The 14,080-nt window shown below is 40.4% G+C and overlaps 1 protein-coding gene across 2 annotated transcripts in view; it reads left to right on the top strand.

The window, feature by feature from the left end:
• Window positions 1-12,667: 12,667 nt before the first annotated feature.
• EPHA1 (EPH receptor A1) overlaps window positions 12,668-14,080 on the top strand; it is a 34,631-nt gene continuing 33,218 nt past the window's right edge. The window contains exon 1 of one of the 2 annotated variants that reach the window (XM_035313698.1): window positions 12,668-12,840. Coding sequence is in view for 1 of the 2 variants with exons in the window: in XM_035313691.1 (XP_035169582.1) it covers window positions 13,042-13,135 (94 nt within the window). In the remaining variant the exon portion in view is untranslated. Of the gene's footprint in view, window positions 13,136-14,080 lie in introns of both variants that reach the window. The other variant, XM_035313691.1, reaches the window with a different exon arrangement.

Raw genomic sequence — 14,080 nt, 5'->3', positions numbered from 1 at the left:
ATGACAAAATGACTTCTCTGCTTCTAAAAAAAGTCTCTACCTATCGATAGGGAAATTCTACCAATTTGTAAGGAAGAAGAACTTTGATCTCTTTGTGGTCTCACTTTTGTGATCACGTATGTACCCATGGTCACATTTACAGTCATATCAGCACACTCAAAATATCAACACAAAATTATTTACAGCTGCTGTATTCTTTTCATTATTTTTCTTTCAAGATGAAAGTAGAAACTGGAAAGTCCACAAATAGTTTTAGACTGGTAAGTTTTCTAGCGCAAAAAAAAACACACAACAAAAAAATCACAAAACAAAACAAAACAAAAAATGATTGCCATTATTAGGTTACAAAAAGAAAGCCACTGCTTTGAATGAAATAGAAATTAAACTACGATTTCTCCAAATTTATTGAAAGACTGCACTTCTAAAATTCCATCACAAATGGAAAGATCATCAGTGTAAACTCATCTTACTTTGAATTATTTTAGATAACGAAAATGAAAGTGCCATGGATTTGACAAGAATATGTCTTTCCTATGCCCATTTAACAGGAAAGATCCTTCCTTTTACAGGAAGATACTTTAGGTTTGTATTGTTCCTATGGAAACACAAAGGCTCATACACCGATATTACCATACGACTTTTATCAGGAAAGGCTGTACCATGTAAAAAGGATGCCTGAGGAGTGTTAAAATCTTTCAGCATTAAGTCTAATACTTAATACTAATAGTACTGCTGCACGTATTGTCATTTATTTAATAAAACCAGTGAGAGTTCCAGCATATGCTGAACTGCAGCAGGCATAAGAGTCTGAAATGTGTACAGCAGTGTTATTTTGTGTGTTTCCTACATGTAGACAGGACAGGGTGATTCAGACAAATTAGGAAAAATCAGTTTTGGACAGGAAGATGGGTAAAAAATCAACTTCATTATTTTATTTAATACTTCAATTCGGATCATGTTTTGAAGCACCAGACTCTGTGATTCAGATCTCACCTCTTACGTGTAAGATTACTGAGGAGAAAAAAAAAAAAAAAAAAAAAAAAAAAAAGGCTTGCTTTTGTTTCTCTGTCTAATCCAAAGGTAATTCAGCATCCAATTGCCCTTAAATCTCCCGCTTGTCAAATTGAGGGAGCAGAATGATATTTCCTTTCTCTGAGCTACACTCATTAAAAATTATGATAAGAGGGCTTGACTAACATAAAAACCTGCACTGTAATGGAATAAATTAACTTGGAGCTATCTAACAAAATAGAAATGTGAAATTTAAAACTCACATTGAAAGCTGTCTTTAAATCAACAGCTACGTCAGGCTAAAATATTAACAAAACGTTGACTCTCATGTCAATGAATACCTAGTTACTGCTGTGAGCAAAGTTTCAGCAGCATTATTTAAAATGATCGAAGTATTAGTGAACATGTTATCACCTTCTCGATCTTTCAAAAATGAGAAGAGGAGGATTTCAATAAAAGCACAGTATTACTAAATAAAGAAGTACTTTATAAGTACATTACAGAAGTACTTTGAATCAAATTGTAGAATCATAGAGTCATAAAGGTTGGAAAAGACCTTCCAGATCATCTGGTCCAACCATCCTCCTACTACAACACTATTAAAGGATTTAAAGATAGTGAATAATTGTAATGAGCATGGGACAAAACTGAAGCCTTAAATTCAAATTCTGTCAAGTCATGTCAAGCTTTGAAGTTAATTCGGCTGTAAGCAGTGGGCTGGACTAGAGACCTCCAGAGGTCCCTTCTGAGATTAGTAAGATTCTATTGCAGAGGTTTCTACCCTGCTTTTTAGGAGGTATTGATATGCTCATGTACCTGGCAATAAAACTAAAGAGCAGAAAGACACTACAGTTAAAATGTTAAGAACATTGCTAGAGGTCCTCACATATTTCTGGCAGTTGTAGGGATGGAATAACAGAGATATAAATGTTTTCTGCTTCTAGTTATGAGAAGATAGCAGGACTGTGTCCTAAGCTAGAATTATTCCTTGTGGACAGTTAATGATCAGGGGCACTTCAGCAGACCGGTCCTTACTGTAAGGATATGGATGATACCTTTAGGAGAGATGGCATGTATGAAACAGCACCCATGCTAGGCTCTCAACTTTGTAATTCTGAGATATATGTCAGAACTACAACAAACAGTAGAGAATTTCTGTGAAGACAATGTCTTTACCTAGTGTCCTTGCAGATGAACAGAATGAAGAGATATTTCAGAGCCCAAGACTACCTCCCATCCTACCTCCACCAGTATGCCAACACAGATTCACAGCACCCTCAACCCCTTTTCAATGCTCAGCTGTGTTGAATGCTGAGCTTTCCTGTATAGACCTGTAGAAAGGACTCAAGAATGAGAGTGGTAAAAGGGAAGCTTACGATGTAAGAACAGCAAGAATGTATATGAGATAACGGAATCACTTTATTTTTAAATGTTGTTTTTCAGATGCCAGGAGCTACCTGATGTCCCTTCCACACCCCTCTCCCTCCACCAACATTACAAATGTCTGTTTCAGTCCTGTCGACCCAAAACACTGTATGCTGAGAGCTTGAGAGTGCCCAAGTTAAGTAAAACAGCAAAAACCTTGAGCTAGAGCAGGAGTACAGAAAGAAAACGAGGATTTTAAAGTCCTTTTCAGAACTTCACAGGGAATAACAGGATCCAGTCGGGCAGTGCAGAGTTAGATTAATGCATATTTCACTTCCAACCAAAGGTGAATAGGGCAAAGATCTTTTCATGAGCATCATAACTATCTGGGTGGATAAGGTCTCAAGACCTCCCATTGTGTAAGTATGATTGGGGACTTGCTTTCCACAAAGGGTCCTGTCCTTTCTTGGAAGGGAGATGCCTACATCCTTACAAGTGCAGAGGCCTGAGATGGCAAACACAGGTGTTATGGAGATTTTCCATGAAACCACTAAGACATCTCTAAGCTTCCCTTCATGGTTTTCATGACCATAAAAACAATATTCTTTCTTGCAGTTAATTTTGCCAAGGCTGCCATGAGCAATGTATTGGATGAGTACAAAGATCTCATCAGTAGCTGAGCACCAGAGCTCAGCCTGTAAGCTCTTAACCTTTAAGGCCTGTAAAATCACATCAGTGTTGTACATGTGCTCAAAACTGAAAAGGGTTTGGATGTGATGGCAGTGATGTTGAGTAACACTCAAAGTACTTGAGGCCCAATACCTTCAGTGGTACAAACCAAAGAGGTACCTTCACTTAAGAAAATACTTCAGAGATGTATCTTGTGTGCTACCTACCAAGAACACTGACACTGGTGGTTTACCAATTGATTTTTTTTTTTTTTTTTTTTTTTAATACTCTGTCTTGCTTTACTGACAACACAGGTAAGACATCTGGGAAGGTCCCAGGTGACTAGAGACTTGCTAATCTGATGTCCATTTATAAGAAGGGTTGTAAGGAGGATCCAGGGAACTACAGGCCTGCCAGCCTAACCTTGGTGCCAGGAAAGGTAATGGAACAGAATTCATCTTGAATGCAATCATGCAGCATATGTGGGACAGGTGGGGGATCAGGCCCAATGAACATGGGTTCATGAAAAGCAAGTCCTGCCCAACCAACCTCATCTCCTTCTATGACCGGGTGACCCACCTGGTGGATGAGGGAAAGGCTGTTGACGTAGTCTACCTAGACTTAAGCAAGGCCTTTGACATGGTCTCCCACAGTATTCTACTGGAGAAGCTGGCAGCTCATGACTTGGACAGGTTAAAAACAGGCTGGATGGCTGGGCCCAGAGAGTAGTAGTGAATGGAGTGAAATCCAGCTGGTGATCAGTCATGAGTGGTGTTCCCCAGGGGTTGGGGTTGAGGCCCATCCTCTTTCGTATCTTCATTGATGATCTGGATGAGGGAAATGAGTGTGCCCTCAGTAAGTTTGCAGATGACACCAAGCTGGGGGGAAGTGTCGATCTGCCGGAGGATAGGAATGCCCTGCAGAAGGACCTGGACAGGATGGGTCAATGGGCAGAGGCCAATGGGATGAGGTTCAACATGGCTAAGTGCTGGGTCCTGCACTTTGGCCACAACAACTCCATGCAACACTACAGGGTTGGGGCAGAGTGTCTGGAAAGCTGTGCAGAGGAAAAGGACCTGGGGGTGTAGGTTGATGCTCACTTGAACATGAGATGGCAGTGTGCCCAGGTGGCCAAGAAGGCCAATGGCATCCTGGCTTGTATCAGGAATAGTGTAGCCAGCAGGACCAGGGAGGTGATCATCCCCTTGTACTCAGCTCTGGTGAGGCCACACCTCAAGTACTGTGTTCAGTTTTGGACCCCTCAGTACAAGAAAGACATCGAGGCCCTGGAGCATATCCAGAGAAGGGCTATGAAGCTGGTGAAGGGTCTGAAACATAAGTCCTGTGAGGAGTGGCTGAGGGAACTGGGGTTGTTTAGTCTAGAAAAGAGGAGCCTCAGGGAAGACCTTATTGCTCTCTACAATTACCTGAAAGAAAGTTGTGGGGAGTTGGGTATTGGCTTCTTCTCATAAGTAACTAGTGATAGGACTAAAGGGAATGGCCTCAAATTGCTCCGGGGAGGTTTGGGTTGGAAATTAGGAGAAATTTCTTCTCCGAAAGAGTGGTTAGGCATTGGAATGATTTGCTCAGGGAGGTGGTGGAGTTACCATCCCTGAGGGTGTTCAAGGAAAGGTTGGACCTGGTGCTTAGGGACATGGTTTAGTGGGTGACATTGGGTGTAGGTGATAGTAGGGTGATGGTTGAACCACATGATCTTGAAGATCTTTTCCAACTGTAATGATTCTGTGATTCTATGATAGCTTTGTTTCTTAAAAATGCTTCCTCTAAATATTAAGTCTCCTAGAAGTATTAAATGTACTTGAATTAAAAGATATTTCCTTATTTTATTAGGAGTCTAAATATCAAAAGTTTACTATAGAAATGTGTTTCTGTTATGGGCTAGGGAAGTTGAAATTTTGCTGGAAATCCAGTTCTAGGAACATGGAATACTTTTCAGCATAATCACCTCCCCTGGACAAAGGCATGTTTTCACAGCTTATCCATCTTGGCTTATATGGGAAGCGAGTCCACCAGCCTCCCTTCATTTGTATTCTTTAAAAGCTTAGCAAACAGAAGATAATCCTATGGTTACCCAAACAATTTCCTTTGTCCTTTGATCTGAAGCAGGAGGAAAGCATCAAGGTGAAATTAATACAGCTATTTGCAACAATAGAGTTGCAGCCAAAGTAAATGAATGTGTGGATAGTATTAAACCCAGAAAATTGACTCTAATACCATGAAGGTGAAGGGCTGTCAAAAATGATGATTTTATGTATTGAGAATGGACCCATGTTTTCCTTATTTTTATCATTCAACCTGCCAAGGTCAATAGTCATATTGAATTTACTATGACAAAATATAGAATGCTACAGAATATCTCTTGCACATATTTATAAATAGATTTATAGAATAACAGATGAACCCTGCCTGAGATTGTTCTATCGTATGAAATTACTTACCCAGCATACAAAATCTGATAGAATCTTATATCAAAAAATTAAGTCTATACTCCTATAAACAGGTAAATAAGGAATAAAAATGCATAAGTAATCTGACCTCCCCTGCAAGAATATATATATATATATATTTAAAATCTAAAAGGTTTTTATTTTCCAACTGTGTGATTGTGTAGGCCTTAAGTTCCCTTTAGTGGACTGCCTCAGGAAGCAACCAGGAACACAGGACAGGAAATAATCAGAAGACCAAAGTGAAGATGAGGAATGAGGTGAAGCTCCATACCAGCATAATTATTTTTTCAGATTCAGTTTCACTTCAGTCTGCAATCATCTAGATCAAAAAGCTGACTGCAGGCACTATTCATGTTTACAGCACTGTACCACTAACCCAAAGCTCTTGGTTAGAAATAGTCTGTTATGCTCAGTTATCTTTTAGACAAATTCAGGAAAAAGTGAGGACAAGAAGGTCAGTACCCACCTAAACTGTACTGTTGGCTTTACCTGCACAAGCTCAAAGATATAAAACTGTTTTTAAAATTGGTATGTAAAGCTGAGGGAAGACCAGATGGCTCAGCAGCATACAGCCTCTACCCTAGTCACTGCTGAAAATCAGGACTTCCCAAACCTATGTTGTGTTTTATTGTGGTTTTGGTCTAGAGTTGCTTTCAGCATTCATTTTGGTTTCAATGTTTTGATTTAATTAGGAGTTCAAGCTTCAAAATTCAAGTGGGAATTTGAACTGGGAAGAGATTTGACAGTGAGTTGGGAAGATGTTATTGCAATCAAATGCTCTCATTCCACATGCAAGGGAGCAACCAGTCTGTTTCAAGTATCTTCTCTTGATGTCAACAAAGAAATCACTCATGATGAACACAGGTTGTTAACACAATGACCAATGGAAACTGTTTCATTCAAAGGACAGCAGGGGTCTGTAGCATTGCAACATCACAATTATGCTACAACGGAAAGAAAAAAGGACAAGTTTATTGAATTGACATTGTTGAGGCAACTGTAATTTGTCAAGAAGAGGACCATAAAGATAACTGCAAAACTGAAACAGAAAAAAAGGCTTTAAATTTTCTATTAATAAAGTAGAAATGAAAAACTTGATTAGCTCACATGTTCAGATGTCAGGGTACAAAAGTAATTTAAAAACACACTACCAAAGTGACTAGTGATATGTCTGCTTACTACATGTTTTGAATGGTAATTATTTTTTCCAGTCTTGGTGAGGTATTTTTTCTCACTTAAGCATAATTAATCTGAGAGTGTGAAAGAACATCAAGAAAATATGTACAAACAACAAATTACATAAAGATGTGTACTTGTTATGCAGAGACTATTCTTGGATATTTTCAGCTGTGATTCAATTACTAAAAATATTATAATACTCATTTCTATAACCTAGTTGAAGAAGTCACAAACATCTCTACAGAAGTGAAAGTTTTCTGGGGTCAAGTTTTATGCTTACGCTTAAACATATGCTTTTTTTTAGAAGAAAAAACATATAAACATATAAAGCATATAAACATATGCTTTTTTTTAGAGGAAATGAATCTTGCCTTTTTTTTAAAAAAAAAGAAAAAAGAAAAAAAAAAAGAAAAACAAAACAAAGCAAAAACTCCTGTGGGGTCAGTAATAGAAGTAATAATAAAGCGAAAACTTAACACCACCAACATAAATAAATATCTTCAAATGTGCTCAGAAACCAGATGCTCTCAAAGAGGAGTGTTTCATGTAGAACTGCACTTTTTTTTTTTTTTTTTTTTAAATATTTGTAAGTATATAATATGCTATAATATCTATTAGAAAGCAACAAACTCTTGTGACCTGGAATTGTACCTGTTAGGGTAATTTTATGAGTGAGAACATGAATCACACTATATCATGTCTGGGTTTGGATTGATTTTCACTTATGTATCCAAAAGGTAGCAGCTTAACAAAAGAAGAGGGGTGTTTTGCTTAGTTGTTTTATTGCTATTATTATATTACTTTTTGCAGCTGGTCCTTCAGTCTCTCATGGCCTCACTATGAACCAAAAGTGTTAACCTGGAAAAAAACAACCAACCAACCAAACAAACAAAAACCACAACAAAATCACAGACATCACCAGACAAAACTGCATCACCCTTGAACTAAGTGTAGTCCTGGTGGGTGAGATGGGCTCCTATCTGGTCCTGCCACACCACCTTCAGGCAGACGAGATCTCTAGGGCTCCACACCCATTCGACCACCAGAGGGAGCAGAATTGGTATTTGAAAGCAGAATTTCCTCAGGTGTTTTCTGGTGAAAAAACAGGTCCTCCTTATTTTCAAGTAGTACGGCAATCCAGCTTACTCCGGTTTTGAAAGCCCAGTAAGATCGTGGCTTATGAAGAGACAGAAGCCAGAAGTCCTGCAGTTCAGCTGAGTGGAGATACATTGGCTGTACCAAATTAGGTTTCCAGCTACGGCATCAATAGATAGAAAAACACCTATGAGTATGTAGCTGATGAACAGATAAGTCGAGTTTTACGCAGGGATACTGAAATTCAATTATCAGTTTAGTCCTTCCCTCTGGTAAGCTTTCTCTCTAAGGTGAAGTATTCCTATGCTGCTGCTTTCCCGTTTTGATTGAAGCCTAGGTAAGGAATTGTCTACATCCCTGGTGGCATGTACACATTTGTTTATCTTATAATGATCAAAGAAGCTGTGGTGGTTTTACCGTGCTAGGCAGTTGAACACCACAACCGCTCTCTCACTCCACCTCCTCAGATGAGGAGGGGAAGAAGTAAAGGAAAGAACAACTCACGGGTTGAGATAAGGACGATTTAATTAAAGAGGGAAATATATATATATATATATATATATATATTATTAAGGAAATATTATTATTAATTAAACAATTCAACTAAAGGGAAAAAAAAAAAGGGAAAGGGGAAGAGGAAGGGGGAAAGGGAATAACTAAACAAAACAAGTAAAGGCTATGTGGAAATGCAGAGGAAAGAAATTACTCTCTACTTCCCACAAATGAGCGATGCTTGACCACGTCCTTGAAGCAGGGCCTCAACGCACGTAGCCGGTGTTCGGGAGGAGGACAGACGTTTTCGCAACAAGAGCCCACCCCTCCCCTCTTCTTCCTTTTTCCACCTTTTATTGCTGAGTGTGACATCATATGGTATGGAATATCCCTTTGGTTGGTTTAGGTCAGCTGCCCTGCTGATGTTTCTTTCTCACTTTTTGCCCACCCCCTAGGAGGGTCAGAGAGAGTCCTGATGCTGTGCCAGCACTTCTCAGCAGCAGACACAACACTGGTGTGATACCACTGATGTTCTAGCTACAAGTGCAGAGCGCAGCACTGTATGGGCTGCTGCAGGGAAAGTTAACATCCCAGCCAGACCCAGTACAGAAGCACAAAAAGTGGGAGACCTCCTCTGCTGGAGGTCTCTAGCCCAAGTATCTGCTCACAGCAGGGTTAACACCAAAGTGGTAACAGGTTGCTCAGGGCCTTGTTCAGGAAAATTCTATACATCTATGATAGTGCTTACCTCTAGATATTGGAGGAAAAGTGAGGGAGTATCCCCTGCTTCTACTGGGATGAACAATAAAAATCAAAAGCTAGATGTACACACTGCCTTTATCAACTTCATTTGTTCCCTTGCCCTTGTTTTTCTTCTCAAGGGAGAAAGAAAACCAGCTTGACTCCTCATGCAATCAAGTCCCCAGGTCCCTAAATGAGAATAACTTTGTGATCAAGAAGGGTCACTTGTGTTCCTTTGTAGGAGCAAAAAGTATCTGTTAAAAAAGGCCTGAGTTTCTGGATTAAAAGTACTCCACGTGCAAAACTATTTTGATAGGTGAAACCACTAGATGGTAGGAATCTATCTATCTTCTGTAGACTGTCTGAAGTCAACTGTTTGAAATATTCTAAGATAATTTCTGGAGGAGTAGAGCCAGAACACTTTCCAAGGTAAAAAAGAAAACACTAGAATATTAAACTGTGGTCATGATGGTGAGAATAAGAGAGAGGGGGTGCAAAACCTCTATAAGGAAAGAAACATAAAAACTGTCTCCTGAGTTCTACCGAGCTGTCATGGATTTTTCTTAGAGCTGTAGAGTTAATGGATAAAAGAAATGAAACAAGGCCAAAGAACAAGGGCCTGATTCCATCTACCAAAACCATCTCCAGAGCAAGTTCTTCCTTTATACTGAAGTGAAGCTTGTTGCAGAATGTGACCAGGACCTCTGGGAGCCCTATATATATCTGTGCTAGCATATATTACTGAAAGACAGTTCAAGGTGCACAGATTCAAGATACCAATACTAAAGGCTGACTGATGTAGGGATACTTTGTTAGTCTGGGAAGTGATATCAGCTGGGGAACGCAGAAGATTGTTTCTAGGTTCAGATTTGTTCATGATCTAGAAGGACATTTAATAGCACAGTGGTGAAATCCATAGCACTTTCTAAAATGTGAGGTACAGCAAACACAGGAAAAAAAAAAAAAAAAAGGAAACATGAAATAGTTCTGTCTGAACTGAATTTCAAAAGAAGCACATCTTAATTCTGTCTTGGGAGTGCCTTATTACTGTCCCAACATTACATGAAGACAAGACCTGGTGCATACCATTCCTCCTCACTTCCCTCACCACAAGCCCATATTTCTGTAGGAGGAAAGCCCAGGTGTGTTGTGTTTTGCTATTTTCCAGCTAGATAACTAATCTCAGCAATAAACAAAACAGGACACAGGAAAACAGAAGGAAAAAAAAATATGCCCTGCAATCCAGAAATACTTTGAGGGTCTAGAAACAGAGGATGAAAATCAACCCAAAGAAATGCTGAGAGTGAGTGTAAAAGATTCAGTTGTCCTCTTGCCGTAAAAAGCATATCAGAGATGCACAGCTCACTGGTAAGATATGACTATTAAAAGGTTTTGCAGGTGTAAAGATAAAGAGTTTCTGAAAATAAGTTATTTTATTTTATTTTTGTTTATTTATTTATTATTTGCTTTTCACCAGACACTAAGGGAATTAGCTTTGTCCAACAAGTTACAAAAAAAAAAATAATAAAAAAAAAATCCAATGTTATGATGCACAAGAAAAAACATCCCGTCAATGAAATACTTCGTGGAGTTGTATGGAAAATTCACATCATACTCCACTTTATTGGGTACAGCCTCTGTGTAGATTCCTTCTCTTTCCCTTAGGATCTGCAGTTTGGTGCAGAGGACACTTGGCAAAGCCACACAGCAGAGCTTTCACAGATAGTAGTAAAGTTCCAGGCATTTGGGTTTTCTACTTTTTTGTGTTTACACTCATTTATAGCCTTGTTGTTACTGTGACACATTTTGTTTGACTGTGACAATATTTTGTTACTGTGACAATGTTTTGTTTGACTACAACAGTATACCACTGTGACAATATTTCGACTACCTCTGTACACATTCTGAGAGGGAGCTACAGTAGGTGAATTCCAGTCTACAAAATAACCAAGCTGTACATGGAATTTCTGACCTCCATCATTTGGAATACTCAATTTTCTGACACCCATCAGTCAACACTAACAAGGGGGAGAAGATGAAAGTAAATCTATTTTAGGCCATCTTTTCCAATTAGCCCTAGAAAATCTGTTCCTGCACATCCTATCAGCTTACATCAAATGTCCTTGAGTATCTGCCAACTAAGTAAAAAGACACAGAGAATCCCCACATTCTTGACGCCAGAGATTTGGCACTTTAAATATTCTACAGATGTAAACCTGGGTATGCCTAAGGAACTGAATAAAATCTGCAACACTACTTTTTTTTTTTTTTTTTTTTTTTTTTTTTTTTTTTTTTTCTCCTCCCTCTTTAGAAAACATGCATGCTCCTGAGCACTCCTAGAGCCTTATCCTCCAGCTGCAAATTTTTTTTCTCTTTTCATGTCTATGGGGGCCATCTAATTCCATGCTTATGCTGTCCCATCACAAAGGAGAAGTTAGCCATAAGTACACCTCCCTCATTGCTATGTCATAGACAAAGAAGGCACAGTATTGTATAGATGAAAACTGAAATGGATACATTCTGCTAGTGCAAACTTAAGGTACGAGATGTAGATAGGGAAACATAATATTTGTGTTGCAATGGGCATCATTTAAATGCAGGGAAAAGATTGGTATAAAAATGTGACACTTAGCACTGTAGACTGAGAAAAAAAATCTTTTTAGACAGGATTAAACTGGAATAAATTTAAGATAACTAATTTGAATGACACTAATATTTTAGTTATTTTTATTGATATTTTACTTCTTGCATTATGCTAAATTTAAAGATTAGTATTTTGACTGTTTCTTCTGAAAGGAGCCCAGATTTTTTTCATCTATATTCAAACTTCTGGGACAGATTTTGGTTTTCTAAAATATGTGTTTATAGAATCATAGATTCATTGAAAGATTAAGGTGCAAGGGACCTCAGGAGATCTGTAGCTCCACCCCGTAATCACAACAGAGCTGACTCCAGAGCTCTATCGAGTTGCTCATAGCTGTGCCATGGTAAGTCTGGAACATCTCCAAGGGTGGAGATCCCCTCAAATTCTCCACGCAGCCCATCAGTCATTTTCTTCAGTCCTCTTTGGGGAGGAGGAAAAAGAAAGCAGGAGGAACACAGCCTTACAGCAAGTGGAGGAATATTGCCATCTCTATTTTATGGGGAGGGGGTTGATAGGTGTATTTGAGAGGGAATGCTGTTCTTGATGAAAGAACATCAGAATGGTGGAAGAGTTACCACAAAAGGAATTTATTTTGTATTTACATCCCTCAAGTAGGAAACAAAAAATCCCATGAGGTTTTCCTACCCAGAGAAAGAGGGAGTCCTCCCAGGTCAGTTTCTCTTTCAACATGAATTTTGTACTGAAAAGCAGGAGCCTTTGCCCATGACGAGGAGCTTACTAACAGGAAAATGATAATTCTGCAAGATGGTGAAAGGTCTGGAGGGGAAGACATATGAAGAGTAGCTGAAGTCAGTTGTTTTTTTTTCAGCCTGGAGAGGAGAGGGCTGAAGGGAGACCTCATCACAAGTCTACTGCTTCCTCATGGTGGGGGAGTGGAGGGGCAGGCGCTGAGCTGTGCTCTCTGGTGACCAACAATAGGACCCAAGGAAATGGCTCGCAGCTGTGACAGGGTGGTTCAGGCTGAGTATCAGCAAAAGGAGTCTCCGGAGCAGGACTGAGTACGGTAGCGAGGGCTGCCCGGGAGGTGGCAATCGGGAGCCTCTTACGGGGCTGGAGCAAAAGTGGAGGGAGGCTCCCAGGAAAAAGGTGGCTGCCTTTAAGGTGGGTTTATTTGCCTGCCAGATGGGAAGTCTGTGACCAGCCCCTTTAAAACAGGTAAAGGCAGTAAGGCTTCTCCACCCACTTGCCTTGATCTTTCATCATAACTGTGGGCCAGGCGGGGAGGTTGTGCAATGTGCGCGCTCCAGTCAGGAGGCTGTGGGAGAGGTTCATGCGCTCCGAGCAGGAGCTGAGGCTCGGAGGCCTGAGCCAGGAGAGCAGCCAGGGGCTGGGATCGAGGCCCCCTCTCCAGCCAGCATGGAGCTGAGGACCTCGACTGGCAGGATTGAGCTCTCCCTTGGGCTCCTTCTCTTCTGGGCTCTCCTTCCTTCTGAGGTGCCTGGGAAAGAAGGTGAGTGTGGGGCCTGCAAGTCTTGGGTGGCAAGCGAGTGAGAGGGACTTCTCTCTAAAGGGCAGGGAAAAGGGCCTGGTCTACTTGCATGGGGACCCAGGGACAGCACTGCCTGCCTGGAGAGAGCTGGAGAAGGTCCGCAGGACACTGCGGTGCCTAGGGAAGGCAGATGGGTGTGGGGGGATGAAGGTGAAGAGCAAGCCACTTCTGACTCTGGGTGGCTCAGTGAACTGAGCTCAGGTATGTGGTTCCCCCCTCCCTCTCCACCCCCACCCAGATGAAGCACTGGCATATCCAGTGATCCAAGAGAATTCTGCCTCTGTATGCATTAAACACAAATGTTGCAGATAACAACCTCAAACATAAACTCATAAAGTCATTGCTGCCACCCTCCTCAAAAACATCCCTAAAGTTTCCTAAGGAGGCCCAGTTAACCCTTGTGAGCAAGAGAACAGCCATTTTTGAAGGTTTGGAAGGCAAGGCTGTCTCTTTCACTTACCTCAGTGCTGGTAGGTAGTGTTGGGCTTTACAACTTCCTCTTCCAGCTCTTCTTTAAGACTCCCTGCTCCCCTTCCCTGTTCCATTTAGTCCCTTTTACTAGTAGTAATCCTTTTTTTTTTTTTTTTTTTTTTCTATCTTGGCAGTTGCATAGTGGTTATGAAATGTCTGGGGAATGGAAATTTTAACAGAGAGGTGAGGAAGAGTAAATCTCTGTTCAGTTTCCTACCTCTTGCAATTAATTCCTGTTAGAGAATTCTTTTTGAGTCTCTGTTTTGTGTGATGAGAAGTGTCAGGGTTTTTCAATCCCAAGGACAGCCCCCTCCTTTGCTGCTCCTGGCCCTTGATTGAGAGGATTTAGTCATAACTGGCAGCTCAGCTGAGGGCTCATCTCAGACTCACTGGGATGAATGCTCTTTTAAACTGTTCTTGACAAGCATGTTTGTA

Source organism: Oxyura jamaicensis, chromosome 1 (assembly GCF_011077185.1).
Source record: "Oxyura jamaicensis isolate SHBP4307 breed ruddy duck chromosome 1, BPBGC_Ojam_1.0, whole genome shotgun sequence".
Lineage (NCBI taxonomy): Eukaryota > Metazoa > Chordata > Aves > Anseriformes > Anatidae > Oxyura > Oxyura jamaicensis.
This window is presented reverse-complemented; position numbering and strand designations above follow the sequence as displayed.